General features: G+C 46.7%; 1 protein-coding gene across 3 annotated transcripts in view; it reads right to left on the bottom strand.

The window, feature by feature from the left end:
- The window catches only part of PUF60 (poly(U) binding splicing factor 60), a 257544-nt gene that overhangs the window by 194439 nt on the left and 37693 nt on the right, over positions 1-25412 (bottom strand). For 2 of the 3 annotated variants that reach the window (XM_033933257.1, XM_033933258.1), the window contains exon 2: positions 14360-14455. In XM_033933257.1, the coding sequence (XP_033789148.1) occupies positions 14360-14455 (96 nt within the window). Of the gene's footprint in view, positions 1-14359; positions 14456-25207; positions 25334-25412 lie in introns of those variants that run through there. The other variant, XM_033933260.1, reaches the window with a different exon arrangement.

Raw genomic sequence — 25412 nt, 5'->3', positions numbered from 1 at the left:
GGGAAACTTGGATACCCTCTATTGCTTATTTTGTTTGCTCTGGTTACTGAGCCTCTGGCTCAGTGAGTAGGGGTAATCTGCTGGTGAAAGGCATTGGTATGTCTGGGGGGGGGATATAAAGTGAGTCATTTTGCTGATGACTTGATTTTTACAGTGCAGGATCCAGAGACTTCTTTGCCAGCGGTTTTAGCGGAGTTGGATGCATACAGTGTAGTTTTAGGTTTTAATGTGAATGCTGGCAAGTTGGAATTGTTGAATGTGAATTTGTTAGGGGCTAGTATTGAACGTTTGCGTCAGCACTTTCCATTTAGGTGGGTTAAGACTTCTTTATGCTATTTAGGGGTCTTGTTTGGGCCCCCGGGCACCAACTTATATGATCTAAATTACCTTCCGTTATTCCAGCTGGGGTGGGATGTATTTTTCTTGGCTAGGGCATATTGAGGTTGTCAAAATGATGGTCCTTCCACGTATACTATTTCTCTTCCAAGTTCTCCCTAAGTGGGTGAGCCGCCCTATCTTAGAAGGACTACAGCATAGTATTCTCCGCTTTATTTGGGCTGGGTGAAATACTGTGATTAGAGTTATTACAAACGCTTGCAGATATGATCATGCAACCCCATTGTTTAAGGAATATCATTGGCTAGCAATACAATTCAGGTTGATGTTTAAAGCACTGACACTAGTGTTTAAAGTGTTAAAGAGTAGGCAACCTGACTATCTTGCGAAACTTCTTGTACCGTATAAACCTTCGCGATCATTGAGGTCAGAAAATTTAAATTGATTGACTGTTCCACCAATCCATCTGGTTAAACTTAAAGCAACCCAAAATTCTGCTTTTTTTTTTTTTGTTTCGGTACCCTTTTTGTGGAAACTGGAACGCTCTTCTGGAGTCTGTTATAGGGGAAAACACCCTCCAGGGATTCAAGACAAAGTTGGACAAGTTCCTGCTAAATCGGAACATACGCAGGTGAGGCTGGACTCATTTAGAGCACTGGTCTTTGACCTGAGGGCCGCCGCATGAGCGGACTGCTGGTCACGATGGACCACTGGTCTGACCCAGCAGCGGTAATTCTTATGTTAACTCGCTTCCTAATGAACTTCGTGCTGAACCTACTTATACAGTATTATGTTTAGAGCCAAGTTAAAAACTCATTTGTTTGGATTGGCATTTCCTGTTTTAGTTTGCTTATTTTAGTTTTAGTATGTTTATTTTTTTTTTATTTGATTTTAATATTTAATTAGGCTTCTTACTAAATTTTTTTTAATTTTTATTTATCTATTTTTTTTTTTTTTTAAATCTTTGTCATGAATATTTGGTGTTCTTTTCCTCTTTTAATTGATGTACACTGCACTGATGTTGTATCGAAGAGCAGTATATAAATACAAAATAAAAATGTTCTCTATCCCAGTAGGCATATGGGCAGGTTGGCAGTTCCCTGCCTTGAAAAGTAATATCAGGCTGCTCAGTTATGGGCTGTTATTGAATGGCAAGCTCAGGAACCCAAACCTTGGGTGGAGATTGAACAAACTTCGGTGGGGGAGGTCCCTTTGATGCTTCTTCCATGGGTGCCTTTGAGGAATAGGGTTCTGGGTGCGCTCTCTTCTGTGGTGACTACTTTGCAGGTATGGCGTGGGGTACAGAGATTTTTTGTTACAGAATAGGTCTTATTCCTGGTTTGCCTCCTTCCGCTATAATCTCGAGTTTGCACCTGGACGTAGTGGGAGGATATTTGAAATCTGGGAATCTAAGGGTTTGGTGTGTGCAGGTCAGCTCTGCGATATAGCTCGGGGAGGCTCAGGTCCTTCTCTGAACTTCAAACGAGATATGGATTGTCCCCAAGAGATTTTTCCCTTGCTGCAGGTGTCCCACTATTTGCAGTTTTCGGGATTGCTAATGGGAGTTACTCCAGGGAAAGTCACCTTTTGAAAACCTGGTGGGGCCTTCACTTTGGAAGGGGTCCTGTCAGAGAACTATCAGTGTCTCAATACTAGGGGGTCTCAGGTGCTCCCTTATATGATAGCATGGGAGGCAGACTGGGAACGTGCTATTACTCTAGCACAGTGGGACATTATTTGGCGGGTGGTGCTTTGATAGTGGAAAATGGCTATAAAATGGTACTATACTCCAGCCTTACTGGCCAAGATGGGACGGGAAGGGGGGGGATGGGGTTTCTGCTGGAGAGGGTGTGGGAAGGTGGGAACCTAACTGCATATGTGGTGGCATTGTCCCTGGATACGAGGGTTTTGGGATTCTGTATTTCGGGGGATCTCTAGGATTCTGAGCAAATCGATTCCTGCTTTCTGGTGCCCTGCACTACTGTCTTGGCATGAGTTGGATCTGGAGCATGGGGAATCTAGCTTTTGTAAGCTGGCATTTATGGCCACTCGCATTGAGCTTGCGGCCCATTGGAACCAACCTGTGGCCCCAGCTTGGCATTTGGTGGTACAGCGGTTGCAGCACTGGCAACATATGTATCAGCTCACTGCTCTCCAACATGATAAGAATCATGCCTATGGCTATATTTGGAAGAGCTTTCCTAGTTAGTGGCAGCGAAGGGGGGGATCTTCTGTGTAAGGGATATATGGAGGGGGATGGTTTTCTGTGACTATACTAATAGCAGTGTATCCTATTTGATGTGTACTAATTAGCTGTGATCATGGACTAACGGGTAGGCATCTTATGCTTGTTTCTCTGACATGTTTTGATGTTCGGCTTTTCTATTCTACTGTAACCTTTTCTTACCCAATAAAACTTTTCAATTAAAAAAAAAGACATGCTTAAGAATACAAATTTCAGAAGTCAGCTTCTGGTAGCTACAGCAAGAAGAGAGGTAGTTTTTGAATAGTAAGAGCATAAGAATAGCCTTACTGGGTCAGAGCAATGGTCCATCAAGCCCAGTAGCCCATTCTCACAGTGGCCAATCCAGGTCACTAGTACCTGGCCAAAATCCAAGGAGTAGCAATATTCCATGCTACCGATACAGGGCAAGCAGTGGCTTCCCCCATGTCCTCCAGGAACTTGTCCAAACCTTTCTTAAAACCAGTTACGCTATCTGTTCTTACCACATCCTCTGGCAACGCATTCCAGAATAGAGGTCTGCATGGGGAACGGGGATCCCTCCTAAGTCAACAGGGACCCCTCCCAGGGGGATGGAACTGGGGTTCCTATCTTCCCGAGTCGAAGCCTACCTTATTTCCGGTCCGGCGCTGCGCTAACTCCGAGTCCCGACGAATCAGCAGCATGTCACGTAGGCATGGAGCTCATCACGTAAGCACTAAGCTCAGCACAGGCACACATTGGTTCAGCTGCAGCACAATAGACCAATCACAAACGAACTCAGAGTTCTAAGGTCGTTTGTGATTGGCCCATTGTGATGCAGCTGAACCAATGTGTGCCTGTGCTGAGCTTACTGCCTACATGATGAAGAGGAGGGAGAGCTGGCAGCTGAATTGCTGCTTCTGGGGAGCTGCGGCACTTCACTTTCCGTTGCCTTTGTGCAGCCGACCGAACGAGGAGCAGGATGGCTCTCTGGCTCCCAGCTGCATTCTAACCTGCCCCCACCTGAGCTGGCTAAAGTTGTGCGGGGTAAGTGTGGGCACTGGGTCTGGAGAAGGGAAGGACCTCGGGGGGGGGGGGGGGGGGGTGGTGCGCCAGGCCAGAACCCTGCACCTCCCCCTCCATGGCTCCCCACTGCAGTGGTGAAGGTGGCTGCAGCTCCTGGGCACTTGGGTGTCTGGCTGGGAGAGGGCCTACTCCCCCTGCCAAACCACTTGGCAGGAGCTGGCTGGTGCTGCTGAGGTAGTGGGGGTGGGGGAGGGGGAAAGGCTTAGTGGGTGCTGGGACTTGGCATGCATGTGACAGGTGGCGAGGAAAGAGAGGAGAGTCAATTTGGCCCACAGGTTAGGCAGGGGTGGGCAAGGGGGAAGGGAGAGGAAAGTGGCAGGCAGGCCAGGGTGAGGAGAAGAAAGAGTGAGAGCTAGCATTAAGGGAGAGAGTGAGGTGACGGGGGGGGGGGGGACAAGATAGCAAAAACAAGTAAGCAGGCAGTTTGGCTAATATGAGAACTAGCAAAAGGGACAGGTGATGACCATCATGAGGGGTAGGGAGAATGAGGCAATGGTGACATGGAGCATGGGTTGACAGGTGGCTAGAGAATAAGGTAGCAAACAGGCCAGCCAAGGTGATAGCCTTCCACCTTGGGCAGAGAGAGTGAGGTAGAGAGAGTGAAGTGGCAGGCTGGATGGGGTGAAGGGGAAGGGAGAGAATCTGGTGACAGGAACAGGCATAAGGGGGTACAGAGATGACGGTGGGAGGGAGAGTGTGGTGATGGTGACAAGGAAGCAAGTGGGCCAGTATGAGGGGTAGGGAGGTTGTGTTCTGTATGTATGAAAAGGACTGTTTTTTTTTTGCGTTGACTGTGCAGGATCGGTCTGTATTAATCTGGCTTCAGTTTAACAATGGGTATATTAATGTTCTAATGCTCACTGAAGTGTTTATGATGCTCCCTTTTCCTAGGTGCATCCTTGCTTTGTGGCTCATGGATTATTATTAAAAATATTTTTTTTATAGAGGAGGAGGGTATTAAAAAAAGGAGGGGGGTGTAAAAAAATGATTGTATTTTATTGTTAGTTTATATAAACTCAGGCTTAAAAATAATATAAACTTTCTGAAGTAACTGCTGCTTTTTATGGGACAGGTAACTTTTATGGGGGAATGGGCGGGGACGGAGGGGATTCCTCAAGGGACGGGTGAAATTTCTGTCCCCGCGCAACTCTCTATTCCAGAGCTTAACTATTCTCTGAATTAAAACAATTTCCTCCTATTGGTTTTTAAAGTATTTCCCTGTAACTTCATCGAGTGTCCCCTAGTCTTTAAAAATCGATCCACTTTGAATGAGTGGTTGATAAGATTTTTATGACTATATTAAAACTAATAAATAAGTTTCAATATAAAAAAGAATCAGAAGGAAAGAAGGCCATTGCAACCCTCTTCCTCCCTCAAATCCCCAGGAAATTTGTCTCTCCAAATTCTCAGCCTGAGAACAAGTAAAACCCCAGGCCTTGTATGATCCTTCCCCAGGTACCACATGGCTAGGCCTCAATACAGTGTCCTTTCCTTCACCCAAATTGCCACAGCGCTAACTGAAAACAAACCTGGCTTTCTGCAACCTAATGAGAGGGATCTGTACTGCATCCTAGAGAAGAACTTCTACTGCCTCCCACCCCCAACTATGCAGAGATCACCTGCATCACAGCCCTAGGAGCTACTACCGTGTTTCCCCCATTATAGGACCTCCTCCTTTAGTAAGACACCCCCCTTTTTTTCCCCACCTGGGAAATATAAGCCCCCCCCCCCCCGAAAATAAGGCACTATTTGACAAGCATGTCTTGGCGATCCAGAGTACTGGTACAGTACCGTATGCTTGGTCACACAACTTCCTGCTTCCGCTGTCCAGGAAAACAAGCCCAGGAACAGCCTCTGTACACCGAGGCCCTGATTCTCCAAAAGTGCGTCCCGATTTTAGGCAGCTGTAGACATCCTACAGCTGTCTAATCAGCCAATCGGGATGCACGTTTTTAAAAAAAAAAATGCTCCCCAGGCAGGCCGCCCGGGAGAGGCGTCCTATACTAAACGCCGATTCTGTAACCGGCGTCTTTAGAGAATCGGGTTAAATTAGACGCGGCCGCTATACTTATGGCAGCAAGGGATCTCCCTGCTGCAATATGTTTAGCGGCCGCGGTTGTTGCGGCCGCCTGTCCCATCACCGACAGGAGAATGCCTAACTCCTCCTGTCGGAACCCCGAGCCCCCTCCCTCCCAAACTCGTAATCGCCGACAGGAGGATGCCCAACTCCTCCTGTCGGAACCCCGGACCCCCCTCCCCCCCAACCTCGTAATCGCCGACAGGAGGATGCCCAACTCCTCCTGCCGGAAAGCTCAACGACCCCCCGCCCCAACTAATCTCCTTCCCCCAACTAACCTTTCAATGTTGGTCAGCTGGACGGGTCTTGCTGCCGTCCAGCCGACGGGTCTGCCTCGTGGAAATGAGACGGCACGCCCCTTCCCGGCCCATCCCCGCTAAATCTAAGGCCTGATTGGCCCAGGCTGTAGAAGCCTGGACCAATCAGGCCTTAGGCATAGCGGGTCCGCCCATCCCCACTAATCCTAAGGCCTGATTGGCCAAGGTGCCTAGCCTGGGCCAATCAGGCCTTAGATTTAGCGGGGAAGGGGCGTGCCGTCTCATTTCCACGAGGCAGACCCGTCGGCTGGATGGCAGCAAGACCCGTCCAGCTGACCAACATCGAAAGGTTAGTTGGGGGAGGGAGATTAGTTGGGGCGGGGGGTCGTTGGGCTTTCCGGCAGGAGGAGTTGGGCATCCTCCTGTCGGCGATTACGAGTTTGGGGGGGAGGGGTTTCCGGGGTTCCGACAGGAGGAATTGGGCATCCTCCTGTCGGCGATTACGAGTTTGGGGGGGGAGGGGGTTCCGGGGTTCTGACAGGAGGAGTTGGGCATCCTCCTGTCGGCGATTACGAGTTTGGGGGGGAGAGGGGTCCGGGGTTCCGACAGGAGGAGTTGGGCATCCTCCTGTCGGCGATTACGAGTTTGGGGGGGAGGGGGCTCGGGGTTCCGACAGGAGGAGTTAGGCATTCTCCTGTCGGTGATGGGACAGGCGGCCGCAATAACCGCGGCCGCTATATATATTGCAGCAGGGAGATCCCTTGCTGCCATAAGTATAGCGGCCGCGTCTAATTTAACCCGATTCTCTAAAGACGCCGGTTACAGAATTGGCGTTTAGTATAGGACGCCTCTCCCGGGCGGCCTGCCTGGGGAGCATTTTTTTTTTTAAAATGTGCATCCCGATTGGCTGATTAGACAGCTGTAGGACGTCTACAGCTGCCTAAAATCGGGACGCACTTTTGGAGAATCAGGGCCTTAAATGTTTTTCTGGTTTGTGATACAGTTTTTTCTGGTTTGTGATGACCTGTACCATATACAGGTAATAAATGTCTTTTTTTCAGCAATAAATGTGTACTGTATTCTTCTTCATGGAAAAATAAGACATCCCCCTGAAAATAAGACCTTGTGCATATTTTGGAGTTTTTAAAAATATAAGACAGTGTCATATATTTGGGGAAACAGGGTAGCTGTCCTACAGCTCAGGCACCTCTTATCTATGTTGGTGCCTTTGCACAGAACAGTCTGGTATGCTTCTTGACACAAAGGCTGCCAGTGAGACTATCAGAAACTGTTCTGTTCAAGATTTTTAAAAAATTAAGCATTTCTATTTGGTTCATCCTTCCTTGCGCTCTCAGGCCCACCTGCCCCCAAGACAAATTCCATTCCTTTCCCTCCAACTCTATTAGGGACATGGGAAATCAGCCCCTTCGCACTTTTTTTCTGCAGCCAAGTTGATCTTTGCAAAACGCAAGTCTGACCATGTCTCCCCACTCCTAGCCAATCTTCACTGGCTCCCAGTGATTTCCAGAATCCATTTTAAATGCTCCTGCCTGGCTTTTAAGATCATTCACGGCATCCTTCCTCCCTTAATCCCACTATCTTATAACTCCTCGAGTCCTGACTCTACCAGACTCGCCCAAAGGTATAAATTATCCTTCCCCTCTCTACACGGTATTTGCTATGTAGGCAAACTGGGAAAATCCCTTCTCTTCAGAATCACAGATCTTTGGAACGACCTTACTACCCCGCTGCGGAACCTGGGCTCCCTCCAATTATTCCGCAAGCAACTGAGAACCTGGCTTTTCACTAAAATGTAATTCTATCCCCCCCTTACTCTTCTCTTCTATATATAAGTTCATGTAAACCGTGCCGAGCTCCACAACATCCGTGGAGATGATGCGGTATATAAACTTAAAGTTTAGTTTAGTTTTGCCTAGAAGCCCTACCAGCTTCATCCAGACAGATGGACACCTACTTCCCATCTGCACTACAGCAGTCCATCTGCTAGAGACAGTAATACTGGCCAGGAGACTTTCAGGTATTAGTCTTAATGAGGAGAGTTCCTTAGCCATGTTCTTCTGTTGTCATCTGCTGGAGTGATGTAACCTACTCACCTGATCTGGTAAGAATATGAATACATTTACTAACACATACAAAGTGCATTGAGATATGAAAACGGGTAGTTTGGAAACTTATTGTACAGCTCAGATGCCAGTAATATGTACCAAGATTAGTGCTTAAGAGCAGGTCAAAACGGAACTGCAGGCAAAGTCCAATGGCTCAGTTGCTGGTGTGCTCAAAACCCAAAATACTAGCAACTTCATGTTTAAATTTGCTGATCTCTATAAAGCCATTCCAGACAACTGTTTGATGGTACTAATAAAAAATTATCTTGATACAGTGTGGGTTAAAGAGCATAAAAAGGGCAAAGAAGTACAAAAAAGAATACAAAGGTGCAACTTCAAGCCTAAATTGTGTGTTTAGAAAAAGGTGAACTTTGTTCTTACCTGATAATTCCCTGTCCTTGCATCCTGCTAAACCAGTGGTTCCCAACCCTATCCTGGAGGACCACCAGCCAGTCAGGTTTTTAGGATGAATGAATATACATGAGAGAAATGTGCATATAATGGAAGTGACAGGCATGCAAGTCTGCTAATTTTTTTTAATACTTTTTTCTCTGTGTTTCTAAACCTGTACTTAAATATAAGAACATGAGAAAATAAGAATAGCCTTACTGGGTCAAACCAATGGTCCATCAAGCCCAGTAGCCCGTTCCCCCAGTGGCCAATCTAGGTCTCTAATGCTGTAACAAAGAGTGGTATATAAATACTAATAACCATAAACATTAGGGCTATCTTGAAAACCTGACTCGCTAGTGGTCCTCCAGGACAGGGTTGGGAAACACTGTGCTAGGCTAACCCAAATGAGTGGAGGCAGAGCAGAACTGTCAACATCATCACTAGTATAAGAGGCAGTGCAGCCCTAGAACTCACAGGATTCTATTGCCAAAGTAGATCTAAAAATCTGAAGCATATTGTAAAATCAAGTCTCTGAATCCTAACCCACAGGGCTAGAAACTCATGTCAGCAGACTCCAAGGAAAACACTACAAGACTCAACTAGTAAAAGAGAGCCATAGGAATACTTATTTATTAATTTAATTTAATTTATATCCCATCCTCCCAGAGAACATACATAGTTCAAAGATCAAAGGGAAGCTATCTACAGTCCACAGGAACTTACAGAGGAGAACAACAGAGTTTCAAGACATATGGAAGCCTATCTAGAACTCAACAGGAGCTACAGGTTCAAAGCAGAGGGAGCCTATCTGCAACACATAGGAGTAGAGAAATGCAAGATCAGGTGGCGTTTAATGAGAGAATCATATGGAAAACGTGTTAAGTTAGATCTTATATGAGGAGGAATACAAGATGGCGGACGCTATGTAGCTGTGCTCGGCAGGCTTAGCGTTTTTTCTTCATATCAATACTTGAACCAGATACTTACTTTGTCGGAATGCCTCATGCGAAGAGGAAGGGGAGTGTGAGAGCGGGGCAATTGCCATTGCTCACATCGTCTCCAGCCCAGCAGTCAATTCAGCGGTTTTTGCAGCCGCTGAGCCCAGCCGACGCCCAGATGTCCCCGCGGTGGGAGAGTTCCACGTCGGACCTGAGTGAGGGAGCACTCGGGTCTCTGGACTTGCTGACATCGTTGTCTCCACCGCATCTCTCTGCGCCTCCATGTCCAGCAGAGGCGCAGAGTGTCGAGCTTGGCCCCGAGGGAGAGGAGTTGGAGACCCCGGAGCAGGCAATGGGAGGAGCTACTTCCCTAGCTGGAACGCTGGGTGGAAGGGCTGCTGAAGGAGAAGGAGCACCAACAAGCACCCCAGCAGCGACACTGGAGATACTTTTGGAGGCTATCAAGAGACTGGATGTGAAGGTGGAGAAGACTGCCTCAGATATTGAGGTAATGGTTAAGAAAATGGATAACTTTTCTGAAAGTTTGTTAAAAGTCAAGCAAGAATGCATGGATAAAATACAAATTGAGTCAGCTTCATTGAAAAATTCAATTACCACCATTGTTAAAGAACAAAATTCTACAGCCCGTAAAATAGAAATGATTGAGAACTTTAACAGAAGATTGAACTTGAGAATCCTAAATTGCCCAAGGATTTCGGCAATATCACCCATTGAGATTTTTAAAAAATTTTTGGTAGAATGTTTGAATTATCCGCAAGATCAGATTCCGCCTTTAAATAAAGTATACTTTTTACCTACTTCAAAAAGAAATTTAGATATACCTAAGGGTGAGAATTTGGTTACTGATAAAGACCTGCAAAATCTTACGGCAATATTAGAGGAATCATCTATGGAAGTTAAAGAAAGAGGAACTTTAATTGTTAACTTCATCTTTGAACAAGATCTTAATGCAGTTATGAGGCTATTCTTTAAAAAGTCTGGATCACTTTTTTGTGGTCAACGTTTATGGTTATATCATGATGTAACTAGAATAACCCAGGAAAGACGGAAAATGTTTTTGGGCATGAGAGAAGAGACAAGGAAGCTAGGTGCTACTTTTTTGCTAGCCTATCCATGCAAATGTGTCATTAAGTTTAAGGGCCTGAAATATGTGTATTTTACACCAGATCATCTACGTTCCTTTTTAGATCTCAAAGGTTTATCTAGTGGAGGGAAGGTAGCTTAAAGGAAATGCTGGGTTCTAGCGTTTAAGTCTTTACTTTTATTTTTTTGTTGTATCATTGTAATATTACTCCCTATAATATCTTTGTTGTTTTTTTCCTCCTTCTAATTGAGGTCTAAGGAAGAGTTAAGTTTCATATATATTTATTTTAAAGATCGTAATGTTTAATGATGTTTTTCTTTTGGAACATGATTCTGTATTTCTAAATCAAGTAGTTATACTTGTAAAGTATGTTAAATTCAATAAAAATAAACTTATAAAAAAAAAAAGTTAGATCTTATATTGGACATTAGTTCAAAAAAAGGATTGTCAGGTCTGTGGTTGGGTCACTGGAAGAAGAAGGTTTTTACATCTTTTCTAAAGTCCATCAGGCTATCCAAAGGCATGAACTGTGTGAGCAGCAAGTACCATAGTTTGGGGAGGAAGTGGGTGTAAGAATGCTTGCATCCTGTTTCCAGTAGAAGGGATCTTCCAGATGGTATTCTGAGCCACTTCTCATTTTCTGAGCGAAGGGAACGGTTGGGTGCATTAGGTTGCAGTTTGGCAGCTATGTATCCTGGTGTCCTGTGATGGAAGGTTTTGTAGGCTAGTATGAGGCCCTTGAAAACACAGTGCTTGCTGATGGGCTGCCAGTGGGCTGAGCTGAGCGAAGTGGAGCGCAGGAGAGACAGGGTCACAGATGTTGAGGTTTTTCAGGAGGCGGATTGCTGCATTTTGCTACCCACTGCAGGCGATTTAGATTTTGTGCTATGAGACCATTAAATAAAGAGCTGCAATAATCCATACAGGATAGTACAAAGGTGTGGAGGAACTGTGTGAAGTCTGTTTCTGAGAGGTAGGGTCGAACTCTCCTTAGCTGGCATAGATAATACGACATGCTCTGCGAACCTTAGTCTTCCAAGGCAGAGCCCGGACTGATCTAGCAGAACTCAAGCAAAGGAAATTATCAGGTAAGAACATATTTCACAATCATTCTGCTAGACCAGCCTTGATGAACTTGACATCCAGAGCTATTAAAACCTTGGATGAAAGGAAGACCAGGTCAAAATACACATCATCTTGCAAGACCAGCCCTGATGAATTGGACATCCAGAGCTATTAAGACCTTGGATGAAAGGAAGACCAGGTCAAAATACACATCATCTTGCAAGACCAGCCCTGATGAATTGGACATCCAGAGCTATTAAGACCCTGGATGAAAGGAAGACCAGGTCAAAATACACATCATCTTGCAAGACCAGTCCTGATGAATTGAGCATCCAAAGCTATTAAGACCCTGGATGAAAGGCAGACCAGGTCAAAATACACATCATCTTGCAAGACCAGTCCTGATGAATTGAGCATCCAAAGCTATTAAGACCCTGGATGAAAGGAAGACCAGGTCAAAATACACATCATCTTGCAAGACCAGTCCTGATGAATTGAGCATCCAAAGCTATTAAGACCCTGGATGAAAGGAAGACCAGGTCAAAATACACATCATCTTGCAAGACATCACCACTCTCACCCCAATCATCCCCATGGTGAAACCTGAACATAGGAGAAGTGAAGCTTAGTAAAGCATACTGCACATAGTCTTGTCACAGTCAGTGATCAAACTATCGCCAATTGGGGGGAGGGGGTTCTAGAATACCAAGTCCTTTGAAAGAATAAAAACCAACAACAGCCTAATGACTCCCCTAGATCCACAGTTCAAGCCACTGCTTGGTTCATCTGCCAACTAAAGGAGAAAAAGAGACAGAACTTATGCAAGCATAACTAAGAGGAGTGACAAGATGGGCAGTTTATAACTCCTAATATACAAGGTGAGGCACCAGATTTGGGAGTTCTAAAAATGAAACTTGTGCAGATTGAGTAGAGAGTCCTGGAAAGGGGTTATCTGAACACCACATAACACTGGTTAAGCAACCAGAACCCAAATTACCACATTATAAGGGTATTAAGTTGCTTATTTCATCTAACAAGGGGAGATCCTATCAGTGCCACAAATACCTGGCCATGGATCTACCATGAGAAAACATGAAAAAGACTAGTTTTACTAAGCAGGCAAGTAATATTCAAGGGGATGGAGCTCACAATCCCCCCCTTTCCAGAAACTACCATTCTGCAATCACATAACTGCGATATATACAGGAAAATAACCCCAAGGCCTTGCTGCCTGAAATTTCATTGGCTGGGTCAACATCGGGCAAGGTCTAGAATCTTCAGCTAAATTTTAATTCCTTACTGGACAACTGATCAAATCCAAGGCTGAGCACAGAACCAGCTTAATTGAAACCAAAAGTCTCAAGATATTCACCAGAGTCTACAAGGTCTAAGATGTAAGTCTAAAGGGCTTAAGCCATCAAAGGGTACTGGAACTCACGAAGACCCTAAACCTTAGGCTGGTCAAGAAACCTCTCCCCTCAAGAGTTCGACTCAGGGAAGTATTGCAGATTTCTCCAGGACCAAGCTGGACCAGCAATGTGCCATTAGATCACTAACTACCCATTGCTAGGTACTTGACTGTCAAACATTCTAAGGTCAAGGCAAACAACATTCCCTTCCACAATAAAGAGTTGTTTGAAATCACCTATGAATAATGTTCTGATGTTTAAACAGTAGTGCGTGCATAGACCATGAGTGCAAAAGCAAACAACTTTGTGGACTTGCTTTAAAATTCTAATCACAGCACACTTATAAACCTAAATATTTTTCAAACCATTTTATATGTGAAGTGAAATATTGTCAATCAATAATATTTGTACACAAAAAAATCCAAAACTGATTTTTTCCCAGTAGATTTATCACTTTTAATGGCTCCAGCATGGACTGCACTTCACAATCAGCTGCTTCAGGAGGCCAGAACAAAATGTTCCCATTATAAGACCTCTCCCTGACATCACTGACCATCAAAATAAAGTAAAACAGTTTCTCTCTTTTTTTTTTCTTCAAATCTGTGGTAGACCCAAGCAATGTGAAAGGAGGGGGTACTCAAAAAAACTAAATTTAACATCCTCAGTCAGGTAATGACCACTGCAAGCAAGGGAGGGAAGATGGACACCCTCCTTCTCCCCACTTGCACTTAGCTAAGAACCAGGAGTTGAGAATCTGGACTGAAGAGGGAAAACAGACCTTCACACTCAATCAAGGCAAGGTCTGTAGACTGATGCTTAAGAGCTCCCTCTGGTCAGATGCTCAACTACAAAGTGAAAGAAACCTGCTACACCATCTGCTGGAGGCCGAGAAATACTGGCAGGTTCTAAGGCTGCACCACCTTGTAACACTAGTGATGACTTAATTGAAAACTCAGTGTTTCTCTATCTCTTGGAGAGAAAAAACCCACTCATCTGGACTAGACTAACAGAATAATAAGGCACTTGTATTTTAATAAATGTAAGCCACTTAAGAACTGAAAAGAAATGATTCAAGTGTAAAATTAGATGAGAAGGTACAGGTAAGAGCAAAGCCAAAGATAACTGAGCTGAATGGCATTACACTAGCAAGTCTTATGGTTCTTATGTACTGTTAGCGCCACAAAAGCAGCAGGTTCCTAGGTCTCTGTGGTTGTCTAGACTGCTAGAATGCACCTGCTTTGTTTCTCCTGACATGATAGCCAGCACTATGATGCAAATTAGGAAATCTTTACATAAAAATCCTCACATCCTGTAAGATGTTAGAACTTGTTTACTGGATATAGGGGATGAACAGGAACACTAACCTTCTGCAGGGCCTCCTGTTGTTCCGGGGTAAGGGGTGGAAGCCCCAGCTTAGATGCTGTGCTCTGGCCATTTTCTATCTTTATTGAATCACCACCCTGAAATTTAAAAAAACAGTTGGGTTAGTATATTTTCACTGACTCCAAAAGATATCTAATCTAGTCTTCAATTTATATACCGGGTCATCTCCCAACAGAGCTCAACTCGGTTCACATGAAGACTAGAGTACAAAAGAAAAAGAGCATAAAAGAAAAAAATATATCGTGAACTCTGGGATATTCAAATTTGCAGTCCCAAATTTTAATGAAAACCTTGTGAGAGTAAGGATACATAGCCCCTCCTTGCTCTCCAATCTGATCAGGCAAGAATAAGTACAAATACATGGGAATACAAGTGGAAGAAGTTCATAGTCAGTGCCCTGCTCCCAGTTCTCCAAGAACTCAGCTTTTTCTATGTTAGAGACCCAGCTACCAGTCACATAGATATTTATAAAAAAAATGGATGTAGAAGGGTGGGGAGTTTCGCTTTGGATGCTATAAGAGCCCAGACATCCCATGTGATAACCTGGGGTTGAATTTTGAAGTTGAAAATGTTTTACCAGAGGTAGAACCTAAATTGAAACAGTTAAGAGATTTAGACCTGGATACACTAAAGATAATCAGCAATACAGACTGGATCACTGTTGGCCAATTCTCTGGCCGATGGAGGACGAGCGATCAATGCGCTACCAAGTTTGCATGCAAATCCGACAGATTAATTGCTCAGTGAGCAATTTGACACATGTGCAGAGCCCTAACAGCAGTGACAGGGACTTTCTTTTTAATGGCACAGATGGTGTGCGCGTGTTATACACTTGCAATTTATTTATTTAAAACATTTCTTAACTGCCTATAACTAGGTGGTTTTACAAAAAACAATCATATAAAATATGCAAACTGCCCCATTAAAAAGAAAAAATCCCCCCGCTTTGATGGCCCTCCCCCCCAAACTGTTACCATGACTCCCCACCATGGCAGAAAAAATGGTAGTAGGGATGCCTACTCCCTCCTGCTTGGGCAAATACCACCATGCCATGCCCCCATCCAGTCCTGGACCCACCGTTCCAATGACCCCCTAACCATCCCCTACTCTCCCACCTTCCTCCCAGAAGGCAGAAGGGATACTTACTCACTCCTGCCACCGGATGTGCCACCCACCTGTACCATTGGTAAACGCTGGGAGCTGGAGAGAAGCATGGTCCCTCCAGGTCAGAGGCCTGCCCATCGAAAATGATGGGTCCTCCCCTCTCCAGTGCATAGGGTTGAGCCTAAAGCCCCGATTGGCTCAGATGCCTATGGTCCCTCCCCTAATCAGGGCCTTAGGCTTCTTCCTCTGTATCCTATATATGTATGCAGAGGGGCCTAAGGTCCTGATTTGCTCAAAATTCAGACCTTAGGCCCTTCCCTCCTGCCAATTTTCTCTCGGAGGGGGGGGTGTTCCCTGTGCCACATTCATTGGGGAGGGCTGTCATCAGCGGTGGGGGACTTTTTTTCAGTTTTTTTAAAAATGAGACAGATATTTTGTGTGTTTAACACATACAAAATATCTATGGCATTGAAAAAAAAAGAAAAAATACCCAAACAGGCAGACCTGTTGTCCCCCCCCCCCCCCCCCCCCCCCCCCCCCCCCGATAGTTAAAACCCCTGTATTTCTGCATAGCCAAGTAATGTTAGTGCATCAATAACTTGGCTACTTTGCAAGGGGTTTTAGCTAATTTGCATGGCCGGATCAGAAAATGGGTGATCAAGAGGAAAAACACACGGTGAGCCGTTTTGTGACTCAGGTCGATAAAAGCTGATTGCTGATTTTAGTCAGTTTCTGTTTTGCCATAAAGAACAGAAAGCAGTGCTTCTGACCTGAATTAGATGTTAATTAGGTTCTGTGAGAAAGGCTGAATAGCTGTAAAGGTCACCAGAGTAATCTGATTACTGTGTTAGCTTCAAAGGGTCTGTTTGTAGCAGTCCTGTACAAATCATATCTATATAAAGAGAGGAAAAGTCCAAAGTAGCATTTTTTCTGAGAGGAGAGAAAGAGGGAAGAGGACATTCTCTTTCTGAGAGGAAAAGACATATATTTGGGTAAGTATACATTATTTTCCTCTGAGTTTTGATAGGTTTGGGGAGAAAAGCTAACATAAGAATAGCCTTACTGGGTCAGATCAATGGTCCATCAAGCCCAGTAGCCTGTTCTCACGGTGGCCAATCCAGGTCACTAGTACCTGGCCAAAACCCAAAAAGTAGCAACATTCAATGCTACCGATCCAGAGCAAGCAGAGGCTTCCCCCATGTCTTAATAACAGACTATGGACTTTTCCTCCAGGAATTTGTCTCTTCTACAGACAGTGTAGATCTTAAAAGAGCAAACTTTACTTAGAATAATAGCCTTTTATAGTTCAACAGTTTTGTAAGTTTGAACTTCCTGCTAGAGATGGTCTCTGGCAGGCAGAGCAAGGTCTGGCTTAGTCTCCATTCCCTCCCTCCGTTAGCTCATTTATTTACTTATAGTCTTAGTTTATTGTCAGTTATTCTAATTAGGACAAGAGAACTGTTTACTATATATTCTTATTATATTTCATTACCTGCTAAGAATCAAACACTAAATAAGCATATAATATAACCCTAAGACTATCTATGACACAAACACTAAATAAATCACATAATTTAGTCCTAAGGATCTCTATACTAGTCCAATATATTCCTAGTAGCTTAATAAGGTTTAATTAATTAATCAGCTCAATAATAAGATGCAGACAGTAGCTCTCCTGAGCAGGGACTATTGTATGTTAAAATGTACAGCGCTGAGTACGCCTTTCAGCGCGCTATAGAAATAAATAACAGTAATAATAGTCCAGCATCAGGAGGGGTGCTATGCAGTCTTTTGCACCAAGTGTCACATGTATGAATTTCTTCTGATTGGCAAAAAGTTATGTGTGTGCATGCTGCAAAAAGCTCCTAACTCTCAGAGAATGAGTATGCTCCCTTAAGGCTAGAGTAGCAGATTTGGAAGAGCTGAGGGAGACAGAGAAGTACATAGAGGAGACCTACAGGGATGTTGTAGAAAAGTCTCAACTCCAGTCTGGTAGCCCCTGTACTGCCTTGGAGGAGAAAAGTCTCCTAGAAGGAGAGCATCACCCTGGTGAAGTAAAAAATAATCCTTTAGCCAGTACCTGCCCACCAGGGGATGCAATATCTTCTCGCACCGAGGATGTCCCCAGAGGCTTTTGCTCAGGCAGGTAGGGTGAGGACAGCTGTTGTAGTTGGCGATTCGATCATTAGGCATGTAAATAGCTGGGTGGCTGCTGGGCATAAAGATTGCCTGGTCACTTGCATGCCTGGTGTAAAGAGTCAGACCTCATGCATAACTTAGAAAGAATTTTAGATCATGCTGGGGAGGAGCCAGCTGTCTTGGTACATATAGGTACCAATGAGATAAGAAAATGTGGGCGGGAAGTTCTTGAAGCCAAATTTAGGCTCTTAGGTAGAAAAGATGAAATCTAGTTCCTCCAGGGTAGCATCTTCAGAAATGTTTTTGGTTCCACGCACAGGACCCAAGAGGCAGGCAGAGCTCCGAAGTCTCAATGCGTGGTTGAAATGATGGTGCAGGGATGAGGGATTTAGATTTGTTAGAAACTGGGCAACCTTCTGGGAAAGGGGGACCTTGTTCCAAAAGGATGGACTATGGAACCAGACTGCTGGCGCTAACGTTTAAAAAGGAGATAAAGCAATGTTACTTACCGTAACAGTTGTTATCCAGGGACAGCAGGCAGCTATTCTCACTAGTGGGTGATGTCATCAGACAGAGCCCCGGTACGGACGTCTCACAAGCACGTGTTGCTTGTAGAAACTTAAAGTTTCTAGATGCCCGCACCGCGCATGCGCTGGTGCCTTCCTACCCGGAGATCCGGGCGTGTCTCCTCAGTTCAGGTAGCTAGCCTGAGAAGCCAACCCAGGGGAGGTGGGTGGGACGTGAGAATAGCTGCCTGCTGTCCCTGGATAACAACTGTTACGGTAAGTAACATTGCTTTATCCCAGGACAAGCAGGCAGGTATTCTCACTAGTGGGTGACCTCCAAGCTAACCTCAGTGGGATGGAGGGGGAGTTGGCGACTTAAGAGAATAAATTTTTCAATACTGTTTGGCCAAACTGTCCATCCCGTCTGGAGAGGGTATCCAGACAATAATGTGAGGTGAATGTGTGAACCGAGGACCAGGTGGCAGCCTTGCAAATTTCCTCGATTGGTGTTGATCTGAGGAATGCTACTGAGGCTGCCATTGCTCTGACCTTATGGGCTGTGACCTTACAAGGGAGTGATAATCCAGCCTGGGCATAGCAGAAAGAGATACAAGCCGCCATCCAGTTAGAGATGGTGCGCTTTGATACGGGTCTTCCCAACTTGTTAGGATCGAAGGAGACAAAAAGTTGAGGAGTGGTTCTGTGTGGCTTGGTGCGATCCAGGTAGAAAGCCAAGGCACGTTTACAGTCTAGAGTGTGAAGGGCCGATTCTCCGTGGTGAGAATGAGGCTTCGGGAAGAATACTGGAAGTACAATGGATTGGTTGAGATGAAATTCGGAGACCACCTTAGGCAGGAATTTCGGGTGAGTGCGGAGGACCACCTTGTCATGGTGGAATACTGTGAATGGTGGGTCCGCCATCAATGCCTGGAGTTCGCTGACTCTGCGAGCGGACGTAAGGGCTACAAGGAAAAGCACTTTCCAGGTGAGATACTTCAGAGGGGCCCTGTTGAGTGGTTCAAACGGGGGCTTCATGAGGTGGGAAAGGACTACATTGAGGTCCCAAACCACTGGGGGTGGTTTGAGAGGAGGGTTAACATGGAAGAGTCCTTTCATAAATCTGGCAACCACCGGATGGGCCGAGAGGGGTTTCCCTTGTAGAGGCTGGTGGAACGCCGCAATAGCGCTCAGGTGGACTCGTATGGATGTGGACTTGAGCCCAGATTGAGATAGGTGCAGGAGATAGTCCAGCACGGAGGATAAGGAAGCTCGCTGAGGTTCCTTTGACTTAGAAACGCACCATGAGGAGAATCTGGTCCATTTCTGGGAGTAGCATTGTCGAGTGGCGGGCTTCCTGGAAGCTTCCAAGACTTCCCTCACTTCTTGTGAGAATTGGTGAGGGGTTACGTTGAGAGGAACCAAGCTGTCAGGTGGAGAGACTGCAGGTTGGGATGAAGTAGTGATCCTTGATGTTGAGTAAGTAGTGAAGGAAACACTGGAAGTGGTACTGGTTCCCTGCTGCTGAGTTGAAGTAGGAGGGAGAACCAAGGTTGTCTGGGCCACCGAGGGGCTATTAGAATCATGGTGGCCCGTTCGAGTTTCAGCTTGACCAGAGTCTTCTGGATCAGCGGGAATGGTGGGAACGCATATAGAAATCGTTTCCCCCCGTTCAGTAGAAAAGCATCTGCCTCGAGGCGATGAGGAGTGTAGATCCTGGAGCAAAACTGAGGCAGTCTGGCGTTGTGGGGAGCCGCAAAGAGGTCTATCTGAGGCGTCCCCCATTGCGTGAAGATTTGGTGAAGGGGGTTGGAATGGAGAGTCCATTCGTGCGGTTGTAGCAGACGGCTTAGTTTGTCTGCTAGGACGTTGTTCTCCCCCTGGATGTATACTGCTCTGAGTAGGGCGTTGTGGCGCACCGCCCAGTCCCAGACTCGTAGAGCTTCCTGGCAAAGGAGGGACGAGCCCGTGCCCCCTTGCTTGTTGATGTAATACATGGCAGCCTGATTGTCTGTGCGAATGAGGATTACCATGTCGTGAAGTAGATGTTGGAAAGCTTGGAGCGCATTGAAGATGGCTCTGAGTTCCAGTAGATTGATTTGGTGTAGTCTTTCCGCACTGGTCCAGAATCCTTGGGTGCGGAGACCCTCCAGGTGGGCCCCCCATGCGTAATTCGACGAATCGGTTGTGAGAACTTTCTGATGGGGGGGAGAGTGCATCAGCAAACCTCTGGATAGATTCGAAGAGGTCATCCACCAAAGTAGAGACTGCCGAAGAGCAGGTGTGACTACGATGCGTTTGGATAGTGGATCGGATGTCTGATTCCACTGTGATGCCAGGGTCCACTGGGGGATCCTGAGGTGGAGTCTGGCAAAGGGTGTCACGTGTACTGTGGAGGCCATATGGCCCAGGAGCACCATCAGTTGTCTCGCCGGTATGGTTTGGTGAGTGACCACCGACTGGCAGAGATGAAGAAGGGACTCCATGCGTTGCCGGGGCAGGAATGCTCGGAGTCGGGTGGTGTCCAGGACCGCTCCGATGAAGGGGAGGGACTGGGTGGGTTGTAGATGGGACTTGGAGAAGTTGATCTCGAAGCCCAAATTCTGGAGGAAGTAGGTTGTAGCCAAGGCCGCCGAAGTGACCTCTGGGGCTGACGGGGCCTTGATGAGCCAGTCGTCGAGGTATGGAAAGACCTGTAGACCCCTGTCCCTGAGTGCTGCGGCCACTACCACCAGGCACTTTGTGAAGACTCTGGGGGACGAAGATAGGCCGAATGGTAGCACTCGATACTGTAGGTGCAGATTTCCCACCCGAAATCTGAGGAACTTTCGGGAGGCCGGGTGAATGGGGATGTGAGTGTAGGCCTCCTTGAGATCCAGGGAGCATAACCAGTCGTTCTGCTCGAGGAGGGGGTATAGAGAAGCCAAAGTCAACATGCGAAACTTCTCTTTGACCAGGAACTTGTTGAGGGCCCGAAGGTCTAAAATGGGTCGCAGGTCGCCCGTTTTCTTCGGGACGAGGAAGTACCGGGAGTAAAACCCTCGGTTCAATTGGTCTGACGGGACCGTCTCGACAGCCCGAAGCTGAAGTAAGTTTTGGACTTCCTGAAGAAGAAGGGCGGTCTGCGTCGAGCTTGAAGGATACTCTCTTGGAGGATGGTCCGGGGGGACCCGGTGGAATTGAAGAGAGTATCCTTCTCTTATGATGGAGAGGACCCATAGGTCCGTGGTTATGGCCTCCCATCTGTGGTAAAAAGATGGAGGCGGCCCCCTATGGGAGAGGCCGAGGTTATGCTCCCGGGAGGGGCGTCAAAAGGGCTGGGGAGCCTTAGGTACAGCGGGTGGCTGGACTTTTTGCTGAGACTTCTGGGGGGGTTGTCTCTTCGCAGGCTGCCTCGCAGCGGGCGTTTGTCTGGGCATGTAACGCCGCTGGTAAATCAGGGGTGGCCTGGAAGGTCGAGACTGTTGAGGTTTGGGTTTGGGCCGTAGGATGGATTGAAAGGATTTTTCATGATCCGACAGCTTCTTGGTAACAGTTTCGATAGACTCATCGAACAGGTCAGCTCCAGCACATGGTACGTTGGCGAGTCTGTCCTGTAGGTTGGGATCCATATCGATAGTACGGAGCCATGCCAGGCGACGCATAGCTACCGCGCTTGCGGCGGCGCGTGCCGAGAGTTCGAATGCATCGAAGGAGGATTGCATCAGCTGGAGTCGTAATTGGGAGAGGGAGGCTACCACTTCCTCGAACTCGAATCGAGCTTGGTTGTCTATGAACGGAGTGAACTTGCGGAGAACCGGCAAGAAGAACTCCAGATAGGAAGAGAAAAAGAAGTTGTAGTTTAGCACCCGTGACGCCATCATGGAGTTTTGGTAGAATTTTCTACCAAATTTGTCCATCGTTCTTCCCTCTCGGCCCGGCGGTACAGAGGCGTAGACCTGGGAGGGATGAGAGCGTTTAAGGGAGGACTCGACCAGTAGGGATTGGTGGGAGAGTTGGGGGCCCTCGAACCCTTTATGGTGCACGATGCGGTATCGAGCATCGAGTTTGCTGGGGATCGCCGGTATGGAATACGGCGTTTCGAAGCACTGCATGAAGGTCTGGTCCAGTAATTTATGCAAGGGGAGCCGAAGCGACTCCGTTGGAGGGTTACAATTGTTCCGCCAGCGTCGGCCTGTGGGACGGGCTGGAGGAGGATGAGGCCTCCAGGTCTGTGGACATCGGGGAGTGACAAGGAGAATCGGGTACCGGTGTCTCCTCGTACTCCGGGCCCCTCGGAGGGGACACCTCTGATGAGGAGTATCCCCTACGTTGCAGTTTTTTCTGCGGTGACACCTCCGAATGGCGTGAGGAGTGCCAGGATGAGTGTCTCGATCGGTGCCCGTCTCGGTGGCGGGACGGGGATCGGGATCGTCTGTGCATCGCATGGTTTCCCGAGGCCCCCAAGTGGATAGGGCTGGAAGCGGTGGATCGCAACTGGGTTTGCGATGCGGGTTCTTGCGATGCTACCCAAGTCTGGTAAGGAGTACGGAAGAACTCTTCCTGACTATGCCCAGGGCTTCGAGTATCGAGCGGAGGTCTGGTCCCATGTTGGCGCGGAGGCGTAATGGGTTCTAATGGCGGCATATCGGTAAGCGAGGCTTGCCGCGTGGGCATCGCCGCCCTCCCCCGTTCGTCCTCGTCGGTTGTCGAGGTCGAACGGTGTGGGGGAGGGGGAGGGGGCGGACCGCCCCTTTGGATCGGTACCGGGAGGTCACCCTGTATGGCAGCGATGAGCCCGGGTCCGATGGTCTGCATGAGCTCAACGAATTGAGCTTCCAGCACGGACCGCAGCGAAGCCGATAGGGAGGGATCCGCACCGAAAGGGGGTCCTCCTGCACGGACATCGCGCTCCTTCGAGGTCGAGTGCTTCTGCTTAGTAGCTTTCGGCACTTTGATGACCATTGGTGGCACTGTGGAAGGAAGAGGTACCTGAACCGAGGAGACCGGGGCAGGCACCGACGTCGAGCTCGTGGATGGTGTCGGGGCGAGCGATGCCGGTTTCACCACACTCGATGCAGGGGTGGTCGATGCCGGTTTCGCCCGAACCGGGGAGGTATCAGATGAAGTGGAGGCTGTGGGATCCTTAGCTGCGTCCATCTTGAACATCGATTCCCACAATAGGCAACGCCGCTTGAATGAGCGTGCCGTAAGGGTAGAGCAAGGCCCGCACGATTTCGGGATGTGGTCAGGGCCCAAACACTGCAAACAGCGCCAGTGAGGGTCCGTGAGTGAAATCGCGCGTTGGCACTTGCTGCACTTCTTAAACCCGGTGATTGGCCGGGACATAGGCCGGAAAATCTCCGCCGCGAGGTCGAAGCCAGTGGGCCTGAGCCACGTGGCCGGCCCGTTCGACCCGCCGGAGGAAATAATCTTCTCTTTTTTTTTTTTTTTTTTTTTTTGAAAAAGAAAAGAACTGTTAACTGTAATTAAAAGAAAACGAAAACGCGGACAAGGAAGGCAAATTTAACTGAATTCAGCTAGCGCATGAAGAAGTTGAACTTCTCAGCTCCGCGGAAAAGAAAGAACTGAGGAGACACGCCCGGATCTCCGGGTAGGAAGGCACCGGCGCATGCGCGGTGCGGGCATCTAGAAACTTTAAGTTTCTACAAGCAACACGTGCTTGTGAGACGTCCGTACCGGGGCTCTGTCTGATGACATCACCCACTAGTGAGAATACCTGCCTGCTTGTCCTGGGATAAGCATCTTTTAAACTGAGATGAAAAGCCGATAGTTGACCAGGAGCAGATGGTTCAGTGTGAAGTATCCTTGAAGGATACTATTGAAACAGGATATTTAGGGAGTCCCAGTAGAGGTTTCAATAATGGTGAAAGAAAGCCATAAGGTTTTAAGAGGAAGGAAGAGTAAAAGACATTTTAAGAGGAAGGAAGAGTAAGAGACTCCAATTTTTCCTGCCTTCTCATTAACCTGAAGTTACAAGGAAAAACACAATTTGAAGCGTCTGTATACAAATGCTAGAAGCCGTACATGAAGAAGGACACGGTACTACTCGAAAGGGTCCAGAGAAGAGCAACTAAAATGGTAAAGGGGCTGGAGGAGTTGCTGTACAGTGAGAGATTAGAGAAAGTGGGCCTCTTCGCCCTTGAAAAGAGGAGACTGAGAGGGGACATGATCGAAAATTCAAGATAATGAAGGGAATAAACTTAGTAGATAAAGACAGGTTGTTCACCCTCTCCAAGGTAGAGAGAACGAGAGGGCGCACTCTAAGGTTAAAAGGGGATAGATTCTGTACAAACTTGTAAGGAAGTTCTTCTTCACCCAGAGAGTGGTAGAAAACTGGAACGCTCTTCCGGAGGCTGTTATAGGGGAAAACACCCTCCAGGGATTCAAGACAAAGTTAGACAAGTTCCTACTGAAATGGAACGTGTGCAGGTAAGGCTAGACTCTGGGCACTGGTCTTTGAGCAAAGGGCCGCCGCGTGAGTGGACTGCTGGGCATGATGGACCACTGATTTGACCCAGCAGTGGTAATTCTTTTTTTTTTTTTTTTTTTCCAATTTTTATTAGAACTTTATAATTGGAAACAGAAACAATATAACCACCGCAAGTACACCTCACTGGGATACAGCACAATAGGAAAAAAACATAACATTACAGAGCAACAACTCAATCTGGAATACAGAGTAAACACATCTCCATCAAATCCCAGCCCCACTCCCCATCATATCAAATAATATAAAGAAAAACAGTAAAAACAAAAAAAACAAACAAAAAAAAATGAACACCATGTGGAAGTCTCTGTGGTTCCTGCAAAGAGACTCCCAAATAACCCCACAACCCCCCCACCCACACACACAACTGAAAGAAAGGATTAAATAAAATGGAATATTTTATGCAGCGGTAATTCTTATGTTCTTAAATAAAATAGGAGAGTTAGAGTACCGTATTTCCCCAATGATAGGTCGCCCCATTCTATATGCTGCAGAAAATGTTCATTTATGTTTTAAAACTGTAAGATAAGCCATGTTATTAGCTGCGGCATTACTGAAGTAGCTGTAACTTTTAAAATCATCCCCCCACGTACCTTTTTAAATCCCCCTTAAATCCTGGCCTTCTTTTCCTCTTACTTTTACTTATAGCTTCCTGTGTTTGACGTATTTCACTTAAATCCTTATCATATTTATCAATGCGAAGTTTTGAAGAACTTATTTCAACTTTTATCTCTTTCAGTTGTTCCTTCTTTTTAGTTCTTTGCTCCAGACACTGAATTTGGAGACACAAAGATTTCC

This window comes from Geotrypetes seraphini, chromosome 2, assembly GCF_902459505.1.
Source record: "Geotrypetes seraphini chromosome 2, aGeoSer1.1, whole genome shotgun sequence".
NCBI lineage: Eukaryota > Metazoa > Chordata > Amphibia > Gymnophiona > Dermophiidae > Geotrypetes > Geotrypetes seraphini.
This window is presented reverse-complemented; position numbering and strand designations above follow the sequence as displayed.